The sequence below is a fragment of the Trachemys scripta genome, chromosome 2 (assembly GCF_013100865.1).
Source record: "Trachemys scripta elegans isolate TJP31775 chromosome 2, CAS_Tse_1.0, whole genome shotgun sequence".
NCBI lineage: Eukaryota > Metazoa > Chordata > Testudines > Emydidae > Trachemys > Trachemys scripta.
The window spans coordinates 33,882,785-33,905,803 of NC_048299.1; the positions used below are offsets into that span (position 1 = coordinate 33,882,785).

The following is a 23,019-nucleotide window of genomic DNA, read 5'->3' on the forward strand; positions in this document are numbered from 1 at the left end:
ATTTCTGCCCAGGACATATACTTACCTGTCTTCTTTCCAAAGCCTCATGCGTCAGAGGAGGAATGTAGTCTGCATGCCCTGGATGTTAGGAGGGCACTGGCCTTCTACATAGATAGGACAAAGCTGTTCTATAAGTCAGTGCAGTTGTTCATTCATGTGGCAGATAGAATGAAGGGTTGTCTAGTGTCTCTGCTCAGAAGATTTTGTTCTGTATCACTGCCTGCATCTGCTACTGCAATGAACTGGCAAACATGCCTCCACCGGCAATTGTGACAGCACACTCGACTAGGGCACAGGCCTAGTCAGTGGCCTTCCTGGCACAAGTTCCAATCCAAGAGATCTGTAGGGCCACTACCTGGTCATCTGTCCACACATTCGCGTCTCATTAGGCACTTACCCAGCAAGCTCGAGACGACGCTGGCTTTGTCAGAGCAGTGCTGCAAGCTGTATAACCGTGAACTCCGAGCCCACCTCCATGGACAATGCTTGTGAGACACCTAGAATGGCATTGACATGAGCAAGCACTCAAAGAAGAAAACTGTTACCTTCCTTTTGGTAACTATTGTTCAAGATGTGTTGCTCATGTCCTTTCCATTGCCCGACCTCCTGCCCCTCTGTCGGAGTTGCGGGCAAGAAGGAACTGCGAGGGTGTAGGGCTGGCGGTGCCTGATATACTGACACATGAGCACAGCACTCAAGGGGGCGCCATAGCTGACCCTACGGATACTGCTAAGGCAAAAATCTCTGACGACCGTGGGTGGGTTCACGCACACCTAGAATGGAATGTACATGAGCAACACATCTCGAAGAACAACAGTTATGAAAAAGTAGGTAACTGTTTTTTTCCAAGTCATGTGAAGAGACAGAAGTGTGTGTTTTTATATAGACTAAGGGAGGCTGGCAAAATCCATTCAGACCAAATCCTTTTTAGTGGAGGCCAGATGCCTGGTTTTGTCTCAGAAACTCTGCATATTTACTGAGAGTGTCTGCAGGGAGTTTGGACAATGAAAGTGATGAAAATGCATCAAATCATAAAAAACTAAATGGTTGGCCTTTTTGGTTTGACAGGTGGGGGTGGGGGTGGGGGGGGAATTGACGATAGTGAGTGCCTTTTTAATGAAGACCGAGATTGTTTCTAACAAAACCTGCGGACATGTCAGAGAATCAAATGAGATCTTACTCATTGCTCTATTTTAAGGTGCCCTATAATACATGGTGGTGAATCCTATTGAGCAGCATACTACTCCCTTCTGCTGCCTTTTTCCTGAGATGGTGCATGCTGCAAAGAGTAATAGCTTCCGAATCTAAAAATCACTATTCACAGTGGTAATATGCAAGCTGAATGGGAAGCTGCTTTCAGTAATGGAAACCAATTGGACTGCTGAGGGAAGAGGGTGAGAGAGAGAGTAGGAAATTTAACAAATGTTGTATGTCCACGCTTTCAAAGACACAATTTTGTGCTTGTGATTTTTGTTGCCTTTAATCAGAATTGGTTTTGATTGTATGACTTAAACATTTCCATTTTCTCCCCATTTGCTTTAAATTAACAAAAAGATGAGACAAGTCCACCAAAAGACAAGGGAACATGGCGAAAAGGCATTCCAAACATCATGAGGAAGACATTTGAGAAGAAGCCATCTGCTTTAGGAACCTTTGGCGTTAGGCTTGATGACTGTCCTCCAGCTCACACCAATAAAGTATGAAAGTACAATTTTTCTTTTCACTATAATTTGGAGGAAATACTTGTATGTTCTTTCTTGTGTGAGAGACATTTTAAAACAAAACCAACAAACTTCTCCCGCCCCTCCCCCCCACAGTATATTCCACTGATAGTCGACATATGCTGCAAACTGGTTGAAGAACGAGGCCTTGAATACACAGGTATATACAGAGTCCCTGGAAACAATGCTGCTATCTCAAATATGCAAGAGGAACTCAATAAAGGAATGACTGACATCGATGTTCATGATGATGTAAGTTGGTGTTCGCTGTATTTCCATTTAAAATAATCTTTTCTAGAAAATTTATTATGAATATAGCAATACAGAGTCTGTGTGTGTCTCTCTCTTTTGAATACATAGAAATGGCGAGACTTGAATGTGATAAGCAGTTTACTGAAATCCTTCTTCAGAAAGCTCCCAGAACCACTTTTTACTAATGGTGAGTTGAGTTTGAGCTTGTTTTAGGAATTTTTTCATCAAATATTAATCCTCATTAGGGCCTTCAAATGATTGAGAGAAAAAATCAAGTGAAAACAACCTAATGAAATAATAAACTTCTACATTTCTTTATTAAAAAGGCTGATGATTATGATTAAAATAGCTTACACGTGTCAGCTGACAGTAAATTTTTCTCTAACTGCCCAGGAATCACTGTAAATGGTTCCAAAACAGGAACATACTTTGTTCATGTCTACATTGCATTGTATGTAGTAGGTTAGTATACAGTTAGTATCCTATTAATTTTAGCCCTCTGCCAAACTAACCTAACACATTTTCCTTCCTCCTCCCCTCACTGATCTCCTCATGCTTCTGAAGTAGTTTGAAATAATGTAACCATGTGTGTCTGAATGTGTGTGTAACCACTATTCAACTTGGTAGCACACTGTGGGAATGGAATTTGTTGACTTTAACTGCAGATGGAGCATATGCTGTTCTTTATAGGTTTGATATAAATAGTGGGGGTTTTAAAGAATTGTGTTTAAATTAGTAGTAGGTCAATTTTTATCATCACAATCCAGTGATATTCCCAATCAAATTATTAGAATTTATCAATTTAATTTGACATAAATTCTTTGAGCTATCTTTCCATTACAGGTATTATGTAAAAGTTGAAACAGGTTAACTTCCATTTTCTACAAAACTTCTCTCTCTCATGCAGTAAAACAGATTTTTTTCTTTTGTCAGACAAATATGCAGATTTCATAGATGCCAATAGAAAAGAAGATCCTATTGAGCGGCTGAAAACACTTAAGAGGCTGGTATGCTGACTTTGAATACATTTTAAATGCAGTACAATTTAGCACTAAAATATTTTAAACTCCATACTACGTTTTTTGTTTCAGATTCATGATTTACCTGAACATCATTATGAAACACTCAAGTTTCTTTCTGCACATCTGAAGACCGTAGCAGAGAATTCAGAAAAGAACAAGGTATCAAACCAAATATTCAAGACGTTTTGTTCCATTTTACTTATTTAAACAAATTTCATTGTGTGGGATTATTTCAGGTGATAAACCCATCTGTGTCAATCCAGGGTTTTATTGGTTAAGGTCGGTAAAGTCAACATAAGGCCCTTTGCTGTGTTGAGGAGCTTTTGGATGAGACTTGTCTGTATACAAAGTGTGTACTGGTGTAACTAAAATTCATTTTTATTTACTTGAAACTGGGTACAAACCACCTGTGTGGGCACAATTAAGTTGTTTTACAACTGGCTTTATATACATCAGGGGTCGGCAACCTAAGGCACGTGTGCCAAAGTTGGCACGCGAGCTGATTTTTCCTGGCACGCGGCGTGGGCTGAGCCGCTCAGCCCCGCCGCCACTCTGGAGTTCTCGCTGCCAGCTGCCGGCTCCTGCGGGATTCGCCGCGGGTCCCACTCAGCACCTGCTGCCGGCCTGGGTGAAGGAACCCCAGGCTGGCAGCGGGCTGAGACCTCAGCTAGCAGGAGCTGGGGGCAGAAACCCCAGAGGGGCGGCAGGCCGAGCCAGTCGCTGCTCTGGGGTTCTGGCTGCTGACCCCTCGCCAGCATGGGTCTCTACCGCGCAGCTCCACTCACCGTGCTTCCCGTTGGAGGCTCTCTTGTAGACAGGGTCCAGGCCTCCAGCCCTGCTCAGGCCTACCAGCCACCTACTCCACTCACCTCAGCTGCCAATCTTCTTTTCCAGCCCTTGCTCATCCTGCTTTCGGGCCTGGAGTCCCAGCAGGCCACCCTTTCCATATAACAGTAGTTTGGTTATATATTTTAGACTTAGAGAGAGACCTTCTAAAAAGAGTTAAAATGTATTACCGGCACGCGAAGCCTTAAATTAGAGTGTATAAATGAAGATTCGGCACACCACTGCTGAAAGGTTGCCGACCCCTGATTGCATATTGTTTAATTCTGTAACTTCAACATAATCAGTTGTAAACTGATTTACGTGGGCCCATGCAAGGTTGCAACTAGCTGAACTGAACAGTTCAAAACCAATTTCAGTTAAAAGGTGCACATTTTCTGTGCAGACCTGAGAAGTCTGCTCAGTCTGTTTACTATCTGATAATTAATGTTAAAGATCTCATGAAAATAGGGTCTGCCATTATTTCATTTAAAAAAGGTCTCATTCTCCCACTGCTGTGTAGTACATTATGCTCTACTTGATTTCAGTGTTCTATAGTTCTCAAGATTGGGCCCATACTTTGTATAGTGTGTTAGGATCCTTCAGAATAAAATACTCTGGGTAAAACTTAAAAACCACCTAAGTCTTATAGTCAAATGTCATTTTGGTGTTTAAGTGTCTGTCTAGTTAACTTTCAGTGAGACTTAAGCTCCCAAGCACCTACGTCGCTTTTGAAAATTGGACTTAATCTCCTAAATCACTGAAATGATTTTGAAAATTTTACCCTCTATCTAAATAAGTGTGATCGTTTGTTACAAATAATAATCAGATTTTGTGGGTGAATAAAAGCAAACCTGTAAGAAATGATGACAGCACAAACCATTTATAATATACATTTTTGTGCAATGCTAAGAGCACTGTTCAGGGTGCTGTCTGATAGTAATTAGACCTTTAGCATTTAATATCTCAGAAGGGTTTTGTAAAAAATTCAGCTAATGAATCCTCATAGCATAAAGAACTCGTGTGGTGGTATCCCAGTTTTACAGAGCAGTGATCTGACTTGACCAAGGCAACACACTGAGTCAAAGCTAGGATTCAGACTCAGGACATCCAGACTTGCGGTCTTGTTCTCATTCTTGTGGATCACGGTACCCCCCATTTATTATGAGTTTATTCCATGTCATGAGCATGAGAAGATAAACTGTAAGCCACAGTATATAATAAAGCATAGTAGAAGTGCTGTGCTTATTCTTAGAATCATAGAAGTTTAGGGTTGGAAGAGACCTCAGGAAGTCACCTAGTCCAACCCCCTGCCCAAAGCAGGACCAACACCAACTAAATCATCCCAGCCAAGGCCATCAAAACCTCTAAGGATGGAGATTCCAACACCTCCCTAGGTAACCCATTCCAGTGCTTCACCACCCTCCTAGTGAAATAGTTTTTCCTAATATCTAACCTAGACCTCCCCCACTGCAACTTGAGACCATTGCTCCTTGTTCTGTCATCTGCCACCACTGAGAACAGCCGAGCTCCATCCTCTTTGGAACCCCCCTTCAGGTAGTTGAAAGCAGCTATCAAATCCCCCCTTACTCTTCTTTTCATCAGACTAAATAAGCCCAGTTCCCTCAAGCCTCTCCTCATAAGTCATATGCCCCAGCCCCTAACCATTTTCGTTGCCCTCCGCTGGACACTCTCCAATTTGTCCACATCCTTTCTGTAGTGGGAGGCCCAAAACTGGACACACTACTCCAGATGTGGCCTCACCAGTGCCAAATAGAGGGGAATAATTACTTCCCTCGATCTGCTGGCATTGCTCCTGCTAATACAGCCCAATATGCCATTAGCCTTCTTGGCAACAAGGGCACACTGTTGACTCATATCCAGCTTCTTGTCCATTGTATTCCCCCCCCAGGTTCTTTTCTGTAGAACTGCAACTTAGCCAGTTGGTCTCCAGCCTGTAGCAGTGCATGGGAGTCTTCCGTCCTAAGTGCAGGAGTCTGCACTTTTCGTTGTTGAACCTCATCCGATTTCTTTTGGCCCAATCCTCCAATTTATCTAGGTCGCTCTGGACCCTATCTCTACCCTCCAGCATATCTACCTCTTCTCCCCCCGCCCCACCTTAGTGTCATCTGTGAAATTGCTGAGGGTGAAATCCATCCCATCATCCAGATCATTAATGAATAGGTTGAACAAAACCGGCCCCAGGACAGACCCCTGGGGCTCTCCACTTGATACCGACTGCCAACTAGAAATCAAGCTGTTGATCACTACCCGTTGAGCCCGACTATCTAGCCAGCTTTCTAGTCACTTTTATAGTCCATTCATCTAATCCATACTTTTTTAACTTGCTGGCAAAATACTGTGGGAGATCGTAACAAACTTTGCTAAAGTCAAGATCTATCACGTCCACTGCTTTCCCCATATGCACAGTGTCAGTTATCTCCTCATAGAAGGCAGTCAGGTTGGTCAGGCATGACTTGCCCTTGGTGAATCCATGTTTATTGTTCCTGATCACCTTCCTCTCTTCCAAGTGCTTCAAAATCGATTCCTTGAGGACCTGCTCCATGATTTTTCCAGAGACTGAGTTGAGGCTGACCAGTCTGTAGTTCCCTGGATTCTCCTTCTTCCCTTTTTTAAACATGGGCACTATATTTGCCTTTTTCCAGTTGTCCGGGACCTCCCCCAATCACCACGAATTTTCAAAGATAATGGCCAGTGGCTCTGCAATCACATCAGCTAACTTCCTCAGCACTCTCTGATGCAGTGCATCCGCCCTAAGGACCTGTGCATGTCCAGCTTTTCTAAATAGTCTTTAACCTCTTTTTTCACCACTGAGGGCTGCTCACCTCCTCCCCAAACTGCGTTGAGTACTTCAGCTTTTTCCACATTTTCTGTCACTAGGTTGCCTCCCCCATTCAGTAAGGGTCCCACACTTTCCCTGACCCACCTTATTGCTAACATACCTGTAGAAACCCTTCTTGTTACCCTTTACATCCCTTGCTAGCTGCAACTCTAATTGTGCTTTGGCCTTCCTGATTACACCCCTCCATGCTCGAGCAATATTTTTATACTCCTCCCTTGTCATCTGTCCAGATTTCCATTTCTTGTAAGCTTCCTTTTTGTGTTTAAGATCACCGAAGATTTCTCTGTTAAGCCAAACTGGTCGCCGGCTATATTTGCTATTCTTTCTGCACCTCGGGATGGTTTTGTTCCTGCGCCATCAATAAGGCTTCTTTAAAATACAACCAGCATTCTTGGACTCCTTTTCCCCTCATATTAGCCTCCCAGGGAATCCTGCCTATCAGTTCCCTGACGGAGTCTGCTTTTCGAAGTCCAAGGTCTGTATTCTGTTGCTCTCCTTTCTTCCTTTTGTCAGGATCCTGAACTCAACCATCTCATGGTCACTGCTGCCCAGGTTGCCACCCACTTTTACTTCCCCTACCAATTCTTCCCTGTTTGTGAGCAGCAGGTCAAGAGGAGCATGGCCCCTACTTGGTTCCTCCAGCACTTGCACCAGGAAGTTGTCACCAACACACTCCAAAAACTTTCTGGATTGTCTGTGCACTGCTTCATTGCTATCCCAGCAGACGTCAGGGTGATTGAAGTCCCCCATGAGAACCAGGATCTGTGATCTGAAAACTTCTGTTAGTTGTCCAAAGAAAGCCTTGTCTACCTCATCCTCCTGATCTGGTGGTCTATAGCAGATGCCCACCACAACATCACCCTTATTGCTCTCACCTCTAAACTTAACCCAAAGAGACTCAACAGGCTTTTCTCCACTTTCAAACTGGAGCTCTGAGCAATCATACTGCTCTCTTACATACAGTGCAACTCCTCCACCTTTTCTCCCCTGCCTGTCCTTCCTGAACAGTTTATACCCATCCATGACAGTACTCCAATCATATGAGTTACCTCACCAAGTCTCTGTTATTCCAGTCACAGCATAGTTTGTTGACTGTGCCAGCACTTGCAATTCTTTCTGCTTGTTTCCCAGGCTTCTTGCATTCATGTACAGGCACCTAAAATAACTAGATGAATGCCCTACTTTCTCAGTATGAATCAGGCGGCCTCCCCTGTTGCACACTCCTCGTGTTTCCTCGCAGTATCCCATTTACCTCCGGGCTTAGGTCACCATCCCCCGGCGAAGCTAATTTAAAGCCCTCCTCACGAAGTTAGCAAGCCTACCTGTAAAGATGCTCTCCCGTCTCTTCGTTAGGTGGATCCCATCTCTTCCTAGCAATCCTTCTTCCTGAAACAACATCCCATGGTGGAAGAATCCAAAGCCCTCTCTCCGACACCACCTGCACAACCACACATTTACCTCCACAATTTGATGGTTCCTACCTTGGCCTTTTCCTTCAACAGGGAGGATGGACAAGAACACGACTTGTGCCTCAGACTCCTTTATCCTTCTTCCCAGAGCCATGTAGTCTGCAGTGACCTGCATACTTGCTTATGGCTTTTGTCATAGGTGCAGTTTAAAAAGCAGATGATATATAGAATGAGTGGTTTGTGTGCTGAGGAGATTCTGACACATTTGGGTATTTAAGTATGATAGACTCTCACATAAGGTCCAAAATGCTGGCTGCCATCTCCAGAGGTGAATGGGAGTAGAATGGGTTCTGTGCATCACAGGCTAGGGTGTGCACAGACCCTGGAGATTTCCATACCTTTTGAGAGAAGTGTTTGATTAGTAACTGAAATTCTTCCCTGGTCGAATAAAACACTTTGAGATAAAATACAGTTTGGAAGTTTCCCAGTACTTAAGGTATCTAGAAGATGCTTAAATACCTTAATTAGAAGGCACTGTTTTTTACAGTTACTATTTTTACATAATCTAGTTTTTATGTAAAATCAATAATGAAGGTGGAAGATATGAGAGTCCTTTTTTAATTTAGCTTTTCCCTGGTTGTAAACAACAGTTTAGGTTCTGAACTCCAATAAAGGAGTATATGTTCCACTGTACAGAAGTGGACCAGGTTTTGTATAGAGGCATCTTTGCCTTTTTATCTGAAATGTACATTTTATAAAAGGTTTAATGTATCAGACTTCCTGGCATGGTAATATGAGCACTACTGAAAATCTTTTGAATGTCATTAGTTTAACTGGCTTCAAAAACAACAGCAATAATAGCTATATAACTGGTTGTTATGCATTGCACAAATAAAGACTAAGTTAGATAGACTATTAGGAAGCTTCAGTGGCACCTAATGTATTTTATTGTAATGGGTATTTATTGTATATCCCTATTATAAATGTGTAATGCAGATCTACTTCCATTACTTGATAGATGGAACCAAGAAACCTGGCTATAGTGTTTGGTCCAACCCTTGTGAGGACATCTGAAGACAACATGACGCACATGGTTACTCATATGCCAGACCAGTACAAAATTGTAGAAACACTTATCCAAAAAGTAAGTGAATTCATTTCATTATTTAAAAAAAAAATTACATGGACAGACCTGCTTTCACATATTACACAAGTTTGGCTCTGAGTTTTGTCCGTGGAGTTGTTTTCTCAAAGTTGTCCTTTTTAGTGATGTCCACATTTGATTGTTTCACTTCCTGTGGGGTTTTCACTTTTTTTATTTTAAATTGTAGCATGACTGGTTTTTCACAGAAGATGGTGCCGTGGAGCCTCTTGTAAGTATTGTTCCTTAAATATTTGTGTTCTAATTCATTTTAGTTTAGAACACAGTCCAGATATCCTTAGAATGCATAATATTTCTTGCTGCACCATTGTATGCTTTGTTCTTCAGAAACACCTTTCTAGCTCTCCAGTCACTGCAGTAATAAAAGAACTAATAAGAAGTTCTGTGTGTTTTTGTTAAAAGCAATGTGGAAAAATTAGAGCTCATGAGGAAACTGTCCTCAGGTGAAATAGTGCTGTTTTCTAAATGTTGTTGAATCTTAATGAATTAATTGTGAAACGATGATGAAGAGATCTTTGTTTATTAACTGTAGACAACAGTTCAGGAGGAAAACACTGTAGAATCTCAGCCAGTGCCAAACATAGATCATTTACTCACCAACATTGGAAGGACGGGAGTATCTCCTGGAGACGTATCAGGTAACTCTTCCCTGGACAGTGTTAGTCCGTAGGCTAGAATAATCTACTCTATTAATTCACTGTAATTTTCTATTTTCTTTTACTAATAAGTTGGGTTTTTTTCTTCTAAACAATCGTGAGTATTTTTAAGTGTCTATAGTGGTGCTTGTATGCAGTGGGGTTGTCGCCGTATTGGTTCCAGGATATTACAAGGGCAAGGTGGGTGAGGTAATATCTTTTATTGGCTCAACCTCTGTTGGTGAGAGAGACAAGCTTTTGAGCTTACACAGAGCTGCATGATATAGATTGGAAAGCTTTGCTGACAAATAGAAGTGTAATCGTTGAAAGACTGAGGGCCAACAAGCATACACACACTGTTTTATTTATTCACAATTTCCATGTAATAATCATCACAAGGTCAAATAGATATGTACTGGTGTATAAGTGGTTGCTGTGAAGGCAGAAAGTTTTACCTTCTACACTGTTCTAAATAGATCTTCGTCCCAAAGTTAGGAATGCAGTTAAAACTTGTTACTTTGCTTGTCAACAGATGACATTTTCATAAGTATACTGCAATATTTTTATCTTAAAGCTGATTTCCTTCTGTTTATCAATTGCCATCCTGTCAGTTTGGCTAAGTACTAGCATTGCAGGCGTGTTCTTGGTGACTTTTTTACTCTCACTGTACTGTTGCACTAACCCAGCATGTTTCCCACAAAAGGTATCCCTTTGTCTTTAGCTTTTGTTTTAGTTTTTCAAGGGTTGTTCAGCACTTACTGAAACAGTCACTCTATACTGATGTTGAAACAGGTGAAGTGGGAGGAGTCTATCACACGGTGATGTCACTAGTGGATTCTGTGATGTCACTCATGGACAGCTGGAACTGTAGGAAGAAGGAGGACTGTTGCCCACATTGTAGCTGCCTTGTCTGCAGAAACCCCCGTTTCTTGTAAATGCCAAAAAAAAAAAAAAAAAAAAAAAATTGATCTGTGCTGTAAATTTTCTTTTAAAAGTATTTTAAACAGATCAATGCTACTTTTTAAAAGTCTTTCTGCTGTTTCTTGTTATTTCTGAAGCAGACCCTGAGGAGGAATAGCATGGTATGGTCCACCAGTTTTTCTAGTCATAAAGCATTAGCCATGTGTCAAAAAGGGGTGTGGCATGGGGCTCAGCTCTTTAATTCTGGGGAAAAAGTCCCCCAAAAGTTGGAAAATGTCAAAGAAAACATGTTCTGGTCATTGTGCTAGCCCTTTCCTACCCCCTTTATAACTGTATAACCTCAATTTTTGCTAGACAATAAAATTATGGTGTTCATTTTTCATTTCATAATAATGCTTGTTATAGAGAAATACAAAACTGGTAGCTGCTGTACTCTAGCTAGGTAAAAGTAAAATTTCACCAATATGTTACTCAGAGGAGAATACAGATGTAAAATTGGGGTTTAAAACAAAGCACAATGTTAAAATGCTACTCCTTATGTCAAATAACTTTTAATAGTTTGACAAAATGAATGCAACCATGAGAACCTCAATTTGCAGCTAGGGCAGCCAGCAATATTAAGATGTTCAGTTTTGCATTGTGTATCGCATCAGTCATAGGAGAGTACCCAGGACAATCCTGAAAAGGTCTCTCAGCTGCAGTTTTGCAGGGCTGTACACTTAAAACATGGAATAAACATTAGTATCTTTGTTTTTTATTTAGAAGAACAGGGCTCCTTTGCCATTCCTGTCATTGAGCTGGTTCTGCCTACAATTCACAGCATCCTTTCATGGCGGTGGCTTTCTGTGGTGCAGCTTGCATCTTTGTGAGCTCTGATTATCCACTCTGTTCTGGTTTTTATTTGCTCTCACATTTTGGTCTGTGCTTGTTTTTTTTTTATTTCCCCCTGCCCCCATAAGTCCAGCATTGTCTGTAGCAAAAACAAATTTTGCACAGAACTGACCATATTATATCTGATTTTTTTCCACAGATTCCGCTACTAGTGACTCAGCAAAATCTAAGGTAAATCTTTTGTGAAATTATAAAGAATAAACTTCTAAGCTACTTTAGATCTTTGCATTTTGTTGCATTGGTTGTTTATACATGGATACATAGGGCATTATTTAAGATTTTATTGTAAACACGTGGTGCTATATTCAATATTCCTTCTCCAATTAATTTTGGAGCATGAAAGTGGAAAAAGTCTCATTTGTAAAGATTGACTCTCCTGATGAAGGGAAGCTACAAACTCTGAAGCAACGTTTGTTACACTTGGGGTCTCTATGCTATAAACTACTGTTTATTTATAGTTTAGGCTATATAGTATTGCTTGCCTACGGTTGACACTCAGACTAGTGTAACAACTTTTGCATGTCTGTCTCTATTTCAGTCTGTAAAGTATGTGTAGAATACAAGGGCAGCTTCTGCTGTAGGTCATGGATCCTAGCTCCCTAAGAAGCCAACTGGTATAGCCAAAGATTTCTCTGCTAAAACCCATTAGAAAGCACTTCTGAGGTAGCGAGGATCGTCTTGTGGGTATGATACAGGACTGGGACTCAGGAGCTTAGACCCAGTTGCAGGCTCAGCCACAGACTTTTTATAGGTATGTCTACATTACATTGCAGTTAAAAACCTGCAGCTGGCCCAGGCTATGGGGCTGTTTACTGGCAGTGTAGACATCCAGGTTCAGGCTGGAGCCCAGGCATTAGGACCCTGTGAGATGGGAAGGTTCCAAACATCTACCCTGCCATTAAACAGCCCCTTAGCCTGAGCTCTGTGAGCCCGAGTCAGCTGACAGGGACCAGCCAGGGGTGTCTAATTGCAGTGTAGACATACCCTATATCAGTGGTTCTTAACCAGGGGTCCCCTGGGAGGCCATGTGCAGGTTTCAGGGGATTCTCCAAGGATGGCTGGCATTAGACTCGCTAGGGCCCAGTGCAGAAAGCCAAAGCCCTACAGTGCAGGACTGCAGCCCGGGGCCCCAAGCCCCCATCACCCAGGGGTCAAGCCGAAGCCTGAGAAACTTAGCTTCCCGGTGCCCCCTGTGGGACGGGGCTCCGGACTATTGCCCTGCTTGCTACCCCTTAATGCCGGCCCTGGCCTTTATATGCAGAAAAACAGTAGTTGTGGCACAGCTGGGCCATGGAGTTTTTATAGCATGTTGGGGGGGGCTCAGAAAGAAAAAGGTTGAGAACCCCTGTCCTATGTGACTGTAGGCCAGTCTTTTCATCTAGCCTGTGCTTCAATTCCCCATCTCTGTAAAACGGGAATAATATTTCCCTACCTAACAGTGGTGTGAAAATAAAATCTTTTAGTGTTGTGAGGCACTTGCAGCCATCACCATCGTGGGGTCTGAGTATCTAGCTATGTAATGCTTATATTGCAAGTGAGATTTCCACTTCCCTTAAGGCTGATTGTACTCACTTCGTCAGCATTTATAATTGCTAGGTTGTAACTCAGCACAACTGCAAGTGAGTGGCCAGGCTCAGCAGCTGCCACTTTTGTTTTAAACAAAAACTATTTTTGGTGGGGGAACCCCAAAACGTCAATGCCTTGTGGTCAGCAGCATGCTCCTCTTTTGGGATGCTGCATGCTAATTACTGATCAGGATTTTCAAGATTCTGGAGGGTTGTCCCCTCTACTGCTCTTCTCTGGTAGACTAAACTTTCCATTCCTGAGGTCAGCCAGGGAGAGAGAGAGAGACACTAGAAATATGGATGGGTAGTTAGATGCAAATAAATGGCACCTACAGGTCTTGTTAAGAGCAGACTGCTCAGACCTGGAAATGCCAACCTGCAAACTTCAGAGTCTTGCTATTTTAAGTATCCGAGGGGTAGCCGTATTAGTCTGGATCGTTAAAAAGGGGCAGAGTCCTGTGGCACCTTATAGACTAAAAGGCGTATTGGAGCATAAGCTTTCGTGGGTGAATACCCACTTTGTCTGACTAAGTGGGTATTCACCCACGAAAGCTTATGCTCCAATACGCCTTTTAGTCTATAAGGTGCCACAGGACTCTGTCGATTTTTGTCATTTTAAAGCTTCCCTAACTGATGTAAGCAACTGACTTACCTTATTTATGTTGTCATTATTATTTTTTCCTAGGAATGCCTACAGGGTGCTAGGCAATGATGACATGTAAGAGGGGGTTTGGTCCTTACCCCAAAGAATATTTTCTTATTCTTAAGGTGTCCTAAAAAGGAGGAAAAATAATTAGGATCATCTCTCCCTGCTAGCCTCTCCCCTTCTTTTTTTTCCCTGCTTTGTGATGTACAAAGGCAGACTTAAATTTGTGCCTATTTTTTACATTTTTTGTGATGTTAGCACTCTACTGCATCTCCACTCATGAGTCTTCCAGTCTAGACACAACCAGAGTTTTTAAGAGAGTGAGTTGGGTAGTTCAGAAAGAGAGGAATCGTGAGTCAGGCTAGTTTTTGTTATCTACATTGACCAGTTAACATTTGGAACAAAGGAAGACTTTGTTAAATCAGAAACATCACCGCTTCAGTGGATTTATTAACAGTAAAAATTCTAAGAAACCTCCACCAGTGGCCCTTCGGCAAAACCAAAGAAGACAGAATTCAGCATTGTTTTTACCCTAAGACCTGGTCTACATTTGAAAGTTTTATCGGTATAACTTTGGGTTAGGGGTGTGATTTTCTTTAAGTCAAAATAGTTATACCAGTAAACACCATAGTGTGGATACCAGTTTATACCAGTGAGACTGGAATAAAAGTGACTATATTGGTATAGTTATTTCCCTTCGTGGACAGAAATTATTACTACTATATAAAGCACCTTTATACTGATAGAACTGCATCCAAATTAGGAGGTTGTACCACTTTAACTATACCAGTATTATTAAAGTGGTACAACTGTCTAATGTGGACAAGGCTTAAGATAATTAAGAAGAAAAATCACTTAAATCAAACGTGTACCCCCTAAAACTTTCAGACTGCCATTAACTAAGAAACGAAACCAAAAAGGGTGTACAAAATTTTAAGGAAAATCTTCTGTGGTGCATCTTTAATTGTAGTGATAATTAAAACCAAACAAACACAAAGGATTGTCCCTAAGTACCTCACCACTCGCCTTGCCATAAGCATCCCATTAATTTTTTGTAGAAGTCATGGTGGAAGTGGGACCTCGGAATGGACTTGAACGTGAAGAGGGTTGTGGCCTTGAGGACGAGTTCAGGGAGGGAGTTCCATGCATAGGGAGTGGCCTTGGGGAAAGCCTAAGGATTCTTGTGGCAGAAGCAGACAAATGGAGGGCTGAGGTCAGTGGGATTGGAGTCAGGTGGAAGGGTGACACAAAAAGAAATAGAGGCAAAGCTATACAGGACCTTGAAAGCAAGCACAAGCAGCTTGAATTTGATGCAGAGGAGGAGGGGGAACCAGTGAAAGGATTCCTAGAAGGGGTACCATGGACAGATGAACAGGCAAGGAAAATTTACCTTACCCCTGTACTGCATGGCGTGGAGAGGCGTAACTGATCAGGGAGGCCTGAGAAGAGGTCACACGAATCTAAACAGGAGATGAGGGCATAAGCAAGAGCTTTAGCTAGAGAGAAGGAAAGAAAAGCTGGATCTCTTGAGTGCCTTGGAAGCAGCAGCAGAATTTGAGCAGGGCTTAGGTAATACGGAGCAAGGGAAAAAGAAGAGTCAGATATTACCCTCCCCCAGCTGAATAATGTGGAGATTTGTGATGGTGTCATTAGTGCCAGAGAATCTGGAGAGCAGAGAATGCTTCATGGCCAAAACTGATCTTCCCTGTGTTATGCTTAAATTGATGATGAGATACGTTCAGGAGGCACTGTCAGAAAGATGGGCCTAGATCTGGGATTGGATGGACGGAAATAAGTCAGGAGTGGAAAGGTATATGTAAGTCGTCAGCATGGAGATGGTAGCCGAAGCTGTATGAGATCACTCACAGAAAGAGTGAGAAGAGGGAGGGACTGAAGTTAGAGCCTTGCACAATGTTCTCTGTCAAACAGATCACACTAGATGCTGATGTTGGAGAGGGTCTTTTTAGGCCCTGGAGTCTCCTTAACTACTTAATCAAGCACCCAGTTAATAAATGCAGTTGGACTGTGGCAAGTCAGAGGGACTCTGCTGCAAAGTTGGGAAGGGGAGGATGCAGGGTGCCCAGTGTGGCAGTGAAGGCCCCACACACAGAGCAGAGCAATGTTCCCTGAAGAAACAGGAGTGAGCACTGTGGCTTTGGAGACCAGAATACCCATATAAAATCTCAAACCAATGGCACACATGTACATGCTTTAACTGCTAACCTTGTTCCTTGATTTTTGTTTAAAACAGGGTTCTTGGGGATCTGGAAAAGATCAGTATAGCAGGGAACTGCTTGTGTCCTCCATCTTTGCAGCAGCCAGTCGCAAGCGAAAAAAACCAAAAGAAAAACCACAACCAAGCAGCTCAGAAGATGAGCTAGACAATGTATTTTTTAAGAAGGAGCTTGCTGAACAATCTCATGGTGATGTAACAAAAGAGGACACAGCTAAAGAGGAATGTGAGAGAGAGATGGCAGGAAGAAAACAAAGGATGTTTGTTCTGAAAGAAAAAGAGAACAGCACTAAAAAAGACATGAATGTTGCAAAGGATGAAAAGAAATCATTCAGGAAAGAGAGCAGCCCCTTAGAGGAGCCTTCACTACCTTACCAACAAAAATATACAAAATCACCGAATCTCAGCCATCGGCTAACAATACAAAACGATAGTCCTAAAATGCCTATTTCACAAGCCTCCCCCCAGGTTGAAGAGACAGTGTCTGACTCCGGCACTATGCTTAGCACTTCTTCCCAGGCTTCCCTGCACAGATTTCCAGGGAAAAAATTAGCCAGCCCTGAAATTAAATGCATTGAATTTTTAGCTGCTGATGTCAGTTCTATCACCTCGGATTACTCAACCACTTCATCTACTACATACATAACCGGTTTAGATTCTAATATGTTGAGCCCTGAAGTGCAATCGGTGACAGAAAGCAAGGGGGATGAGGCTGATGATGAAAGAAGTGAATTGATCAGTGAAGGTCGTCCTATGGAAACAGACAGTGAAAGTGATTTCCCTGTCTTTGCTACAAGTTCTGCTGCTGAAAGGATATTCAGGGGGAAAATGCAAGAAGTGCCAAAAACAAATCGGAGGAACTCCGAAGAAAGCGAAGTAAGTTGTACTGAGGGAAGTTCAACACCAAAGTTAGACAGCCGCAGACTGTTTAGCTCTCACAAACTTATTGAATGTGATACGCTATCTAGAAGAAAGTCTGCCCGGCACAAAACAGATAGCGAAGGATCAGGGGATGCCAAGAGTGAGAAGGAGTCGCCTGCAATGACCAAAATGTTTGATATAATGAAAAAAGGAAGATCAACAAGCAGTTTAACTACATCAACTAGAAGTGAAACTGAAAAACAAGAACCTACGTGGAGACTTAAAATAACAGACAGATTAAAACTGCGTCTCAAAGCATCTGCAGATGATATGTTTGGTATAGGAAATCAAAAATCTAGCTCTGCAGAGACCTCAAAGAGAAAAAATATCAGGCGAAGGCATACACTCGGAGGGCAGAGGGATTTTGCAGAAATAAGTGTTTTGAATGCATGGAAAGCTCAAGAGCAGGGTCAAAGTAGAGAAAGAGAATCTGAGCTTTCAGCTGTGAATCGGTTGAAGCCAAAATGTCCAGCCCAGGACCTGTCCATTTCAGAGTGGCTTGCACGGGAACGTTTACGCACTAGCACAACTGACCTTAATACGGGTGAAACTGGAGAGCCCAAACTTGAGAACACTCGCTTAACAGATGTATCAAAGGCAGATCTGCCTGTATCTGCAGAGATGCAGGCAGATGAAGGCAGTTCTTCTAGCAGCTTGACTTTGATCAGTAGAACACCACCTCTGTCAGGACCACTCCAGCCCCCTGACCAGGTAAATGGTGAAAGTTATCAGAGCATGAACAAAAGCAACTTCAGTGCAGCAGTTGATGCCCATCCTCATAAACTCTCTGGGACCCAGGTGGTTAGATCTCGATTTTACCAGTATCTTTGAAATGGGGAAAGGTCCACTACAGCAATTCAGTAGCTTACTGTTACACTTCCCAATAGCCCTGTATATATTTTCCTGTACTGTTGTTTTTATGCAGCCTTCATTTGGGCTGGTTTCATCCATATGCACTGTGGAAAGTCTTCACAGTGCATTACTACAGCCAGAAGAACATTTTTTAAAAAGTTAAAGTATATATCTATTTTAAGAAAAAGTATATTTGATGGCTGCATACAAATGTTGAACAAAGCATCTGATGCAACATGCTATGTAGTGTGTACATGGTTTTATGACAAAGTTGGCCTGGCATTAGTATGCAGAAAAATTGTTCTTTTGGGTTAGTCACTAACAAGTGCCTCATCATAAATTCATTTGGTGTTTTAGGGTGCCATATTGTTAATTGTTAAATTAGAGAAACATACTACAAACAAACACACTTTATTGGTAACAAATTTCATTACATTTTACAGATTTTAACACAGGTGGATACAGAGCTTCCATTCCTTAGGCATTCCAGTTGGATCTCTGAATTTTATATTCCAATTTTAATACAGTTTTTGAGTTTTATGTGACTTGAATTTTTAATCTTTCTGTAAAATAAGTAACTTAAATGTACATATTACATGTGTATCTTTTCTTCAGATACCAGATTTGATATAAATGTTGTAACATAGGCGTGTAGATAGTGGATCCTGGATGGAACTGGTTTCTTTTATTGAGAAGAATATAATTCTGCATGAAGACTTAATGAATCCAAACTTGTATCATGCCTGTGTGCATCTACTTAAACACTGGAAATAAAATTGTTTTTGTGACTCCTTGAATGGCCTGAGTTTCATTCTAATGAATAGTTCTAAAATGATTGCTTACAAGTTGCAATCTGCAACTGCACCAAATATCAGAAAACCTGCAATTTTTGTCTGGAGTGAATGACAGTCTGTATGTGGAAAGAGGCAATTCAAAGGTTTTGGGTTGCAGAGTATAAAGAGGCGACTATTACAAATCTGTGAGTTATTCAGAAGTAAAGGACTCTGCGTTTTTCAAACCTTTTGTGGCCATGGGACAGTGTCACAAGTATAGCATGTGACAGAAGGTTCAGATGCTTACATTTCTTTATTTTGATTTTTAAACTCAATTTACAATCTGGCCCTATCTCATACACTGAAGGAAGATCACCTAACCAAATAAATTTCAATGTGCAGTTTCTGTGGTACTGAGGAAAACATGAAAATATCAATAATTCTTCAGAATCACAGAATGCTGAATATCTTAACCCTTAGATCTCTGGTGTTTTCCATACCAGCAGCCAAATCAGTGCTGTCTTTGTAATTCATTGTAAAGACCAGCTGATGGATTGTGAAAACTCAGAAAAATTTCTATTTACATACAATTCTACCTACATGTTATACTTGGTTATACCTACATGTTATACTTGGTTACCTACATGTTATACTCCTCTTTTATTGCCTAGCATATTTGTTCCTTACTTTGTTCACTGCTGGGTATTTGCCCTCCAAGTCACAATCCTCTGTTGGTGACAGGAAAGTTAATTGCTCTAAAGAGGGTAACAATAATCCAGTGTTGGTCCTAAGCGGGGAATGAGCAGCAGGAGCGCACAAACTCTGTGCAACAAAATTCTGTTTTCATGCACGTGTTCTCAGTACTAACAAAGCGTGATGTGTAGGCAGGCTTGGTTCCATATAGAGCCTTTTTCATTTTGTTCAAAATGGCTGTAATAATTCTGTACTTTAATCTGTATCTACCTTACTGTTCTTTGTGAAGACACAACTATAAACATTTATTTCCACTGCGAAAAGTATCTTGTTCGATGATCCATGAAAATTCTCTTTACTGAAGTTTTGTGTATGTCTGTGCCCAGTAGCAACTGAAATAAAAATCATTTCTGTTCTTACTGTCCCTCTAGCACCTTTTCCAGCTGTATAGTGATGCTGGTGCATAAGTAGCATCTCCATTTGAAATATAAGGACAAATCAATCTTTGCTAGCTTCTCAAAGTCAGTAGTTGGCAGTTTAATTTCACTACTGTCAGGACTAAAATTCTCCTTTCAAAGTGCATTTCTGCAAGGGACTTCAACACCATGGATACTATGTTGCTCTGATATCCACATAATAAAAGTACATGAAAATATGTATGGACTGCAAGTGGCCTTTAGACATCTTTTCATGGTTGAAGCAGATTCTCTGTTAACTAGCGAAGTGTGTTCTAATACCTGCGGAACATGGGAGACCCTCCACAATTCATACTTCCTAAATAGATACTTTAATTGATTCAGCAGTGATCAAATGGAAAGAGGACTGCTCTCTCTTGATGGGAAATAAAGAACAAATGGACATATCTGGGATAGTTGTGAAAAGCTGAATAATGCATTTTTGGGGACTGTAATTTTTGACGTCTCCAAAGCGATGTTCCCCTTTAAACGGGGTAGTGGGGGGAGACTCAGTTTGGTTTGAGAGCAACCACACGCCTTTCCTTCCAACCTTCCAAATTAAACTACTCGTGAGTGTTGATTTTCGAGCAGACCTTCTGTGCCATTTACAATGAGCACTAAGAAATCTAAGGAGCCAGTCTTCAACCACCTTCCTGCTTTTCTCTCTCACCCTGTATCAGGGAAGAAGGGGACGGCCACCAGCAGGGCTCCCTTGTTGCTGACCATCCTGTGGAACTGCAGTTGCCCTTAGTAAATTGAGAAGATAATTCCTCAGTGTCTTGGTCATTTGGAAGGTAGAATGAGAGATGTGCACCCTCTAGGTCCAGCTGGAGATGAAGGCTACAGCTGCAGCATAGTGACAGCCTCTCTGCTCCCTTTGCCTAATATACAGTAATGTTCAAGCACCAGGGGTGCTAATTTTTTTTTAATTATCTCCCGGGATCCCTACCCCCACACTTAATGTTGCTGTGATTTTTTTTTTTTTTTTTTTTTAATCCTCTAGGGGGAAGCTGCCCAAGGCCAAAGTAAGAGTGCATTTCAGGTTCAAAATCCACCATGCAAAAATGTCAGGGTGTGTGTGTGTTGGGGGGAGGGTGGGGGTGTTGTCTCCCTTCTGTTTTTCTCGGGGTTGGTGCTGTCTCCTCCCTTATTCAGAATTTCTATCCAAGCTCTCCTACAGTCTTTCCTCCCCCATGCTTTTATATTCCCTTCCCTCCATGTTTTCCTTAATACCCTTCCTCGGTTGTCCATATTCTCCTGCATACCACGTTCCCAGATGGCTTTGTCACATCTTACCCCACCCATTTCCCTGAAAGTGAGATGGTAGCCTCCTGCACCACCTGCTGCTGGGAAAGGCCCTCTTTCCTACTCCCCTCAGTCCCATGTTCATGTTATTCCTTCAGGGTTGCTGCCCCCAACAATTCTGCCCCTTTGTATAATAACCTCTCTCACTCAATCTCCTGCCTTCTACAGCCTCATTGGGTTTCACCTTCTATTCCCCAACCACCATGTGCCACAATCTTCTTCGAGGGCAATCTGACTTCAGTCCCCCAGAAAACAAGGTTGCGTTGATGACCCTTGTAAGGTCCGCCTCACTGCTGCAGGGGAAGGCTACTAGTTCCCAGACTTTAGGAAGCTGATCCCCCTGCAATAAGAAAAGGAAGCCACATACTACACCTTACCCTAACATCATTTTCCATCCTCCCTTTGTTCCCCTCTCTGTGCACCACAGCCCCTTTCAGTGACGGGCTGAGATTAGTAGCAGCCCTCTGCTCCTTTGGAGATGGTGGTTGGTAGGCACGTGGGTGAGGGATGATGGGAGGGGCCCTGCTGCAAAATTTTGGAGTGGGTGAACATTCCAGGGCAGTAGATAGGAGAAAGGGGCACCTGGGTTTTGATTGGGGCATGGTGGCAAATTCAAATAAATTCATGTCATGCCATCATAGCAAGTTTACCTCAAAAAACCCACCTCATGAGAGAGATTCCAAAGTTGGCAGAGCAGGTAGGATACCTGTTCCCTGTACAGAGCACCTGCTGAACCTTCTCTGCTTCAGTGCTGCCACCCATCCTGCAGCAGTTGAGATGCAGTTTGGGATGCAGGAATTCCTTTTGCCAGGACATAGAAAGGGTGGGCTGTTGCTTAATAGAAAAATGCCCCATTTATGAGGTATAGCTACTACTCTCCAGTTCCCTGGTGTAGAGAAACATGCATAACGGGGTGTGCTTTTTTTGAACCAAAAAAAGGTAGGTAGTTTGCCTAGCCACTGATTTTTTTATTTTATTTTATTTTTTTTTGGTATGTGCAAGAGTTTTGTGGCTGAAAACTTTCATTCTGTTCCCCCTGGGATGCTGTGTCCATTTTGTATATATTTAAGAATGATAAATTTCACTTAAAAGCTGGTGCATCTTGTAGATACAGCCTTAATTTTCAATGCTTAATACGTGGAGAGCAGCTATACTGATATATTGGCTGAGAGGCTCCTATCACTTACACTAGCGTAACCCTATAGACAACTGGGTGGAGCGGTAGGGTGACTAGATAGCAACTGTGAAAAAATTGAAACGGGGGAGGGGGAATTGGTGCCTATATAAGAAAGTCCCCCAAAAGAGGTGTGTCCCTTTAAAAACAGGCTATCTGGTCCCACTATGGCGAGGTGACTAAGTAGCCTTTAACCATATAACTCACTTTTCCCCTGCCCCACACAGTGGTATGGGCAGCGCTGGGCACTGGGCCAAGGATACACAAGTGGGTACTAGAAGGCAACTGGGGCTAGTATTGCAGCCATCACCTGTGCCTGTGCTGCTGCCTCTGGCTCAAATTGAGCAAGGAGGGGTGCGTGTGGGGGGTAATGCAGGGACACAGACAGCATGGAGATGGAGATTATCTGCAGCGGCACCTCATAGCCCAGCAGGAGAGATGAGGCACCAGTGGCAATGGATGACAGTACTGCAAAATGGAGGAACGTGACAGGGTAGTCCTGCATAAAAGTACATTTGTCAGTGCATTAAGGAGTGCGCAGCCATAGGTGTTAGTAGAGACAAGATTAGAATGGGCTCAATTTTAGATTTAGTATTTTATACATGAATATATAGTCTGACACTTGAGGGAAAATAGCCATGTCTAAAATCACAATTAACTAGCTACTTTCTTAGTTTGCACAATCAATCATTTACCAAATATGA

General features: G+C 42.2%; 1 protein-coding gene across 5 annotated transcripts in view; it reads left to right on the forward strand.

Annotated features, from left to right (window-relative positions):
• The window catches only part of ARHGAP21 (Rho GTPase activating protein 21), a 194,517-nt gene extending 175,805 nt beyond the window's left edge, over positions 1 to 18,712 (forward strand). For 4 of the 5 annotated variants that reach the window (XM_034760239.1, XM_034760238.1, XM_034760240.1 and 1 more), the window contains 10 exons: positions 1,555 to 1,697; positions 1,818 to 1,973; positions 2,082 to 2,160; positions 2,907 to 2,980; positions 3,065 to 3,154; positions 9,108 to 9,233; positions 9,421 to 9,462; positions 9,784 to 9,889; positions 11,838 to 11,869; positions 16,161 to 18,712. In XM_034760239.1, the coding sequence (XP_034616130.1) occupies positions 1,555 to 1,697; positions 1,818 to 1,973; positions 2,082 to 2,160; positions 2,907 to 2,980; positions 3,065 to 3,154; positions 9,108 to 9,233; positions 9,421 to 9,462; positions 9,784 to 9,889; positions 11,838 to 11,869; positions 16,161 to 17,894 (2,582 nt within the window). In that variant the 3' untranslated portion in view covers positions 17,895 to 18,712. Of the gene's footprint in view, positions 1 to 1,554; positions 1,698 to 1,817; positions 1,974 to 2,081; positions 2,161 to 2,906; positions 2,981 to 3,064; positions 3,155 to 9,107; positions 9,234 to 9,420; positions 9,463 to 9,783; positions 9,890 to 10,678; positions 10,851 to 11,837; positions 11,870 to 16,160 lie in introns of those variants that run through there. The other variant, XM_034760242.1, reaches the window with a different exon arrangement.
• The last annotated feature ends 4,307 nt before the right edge of the window (positions 18,713 to 23,019 follow it).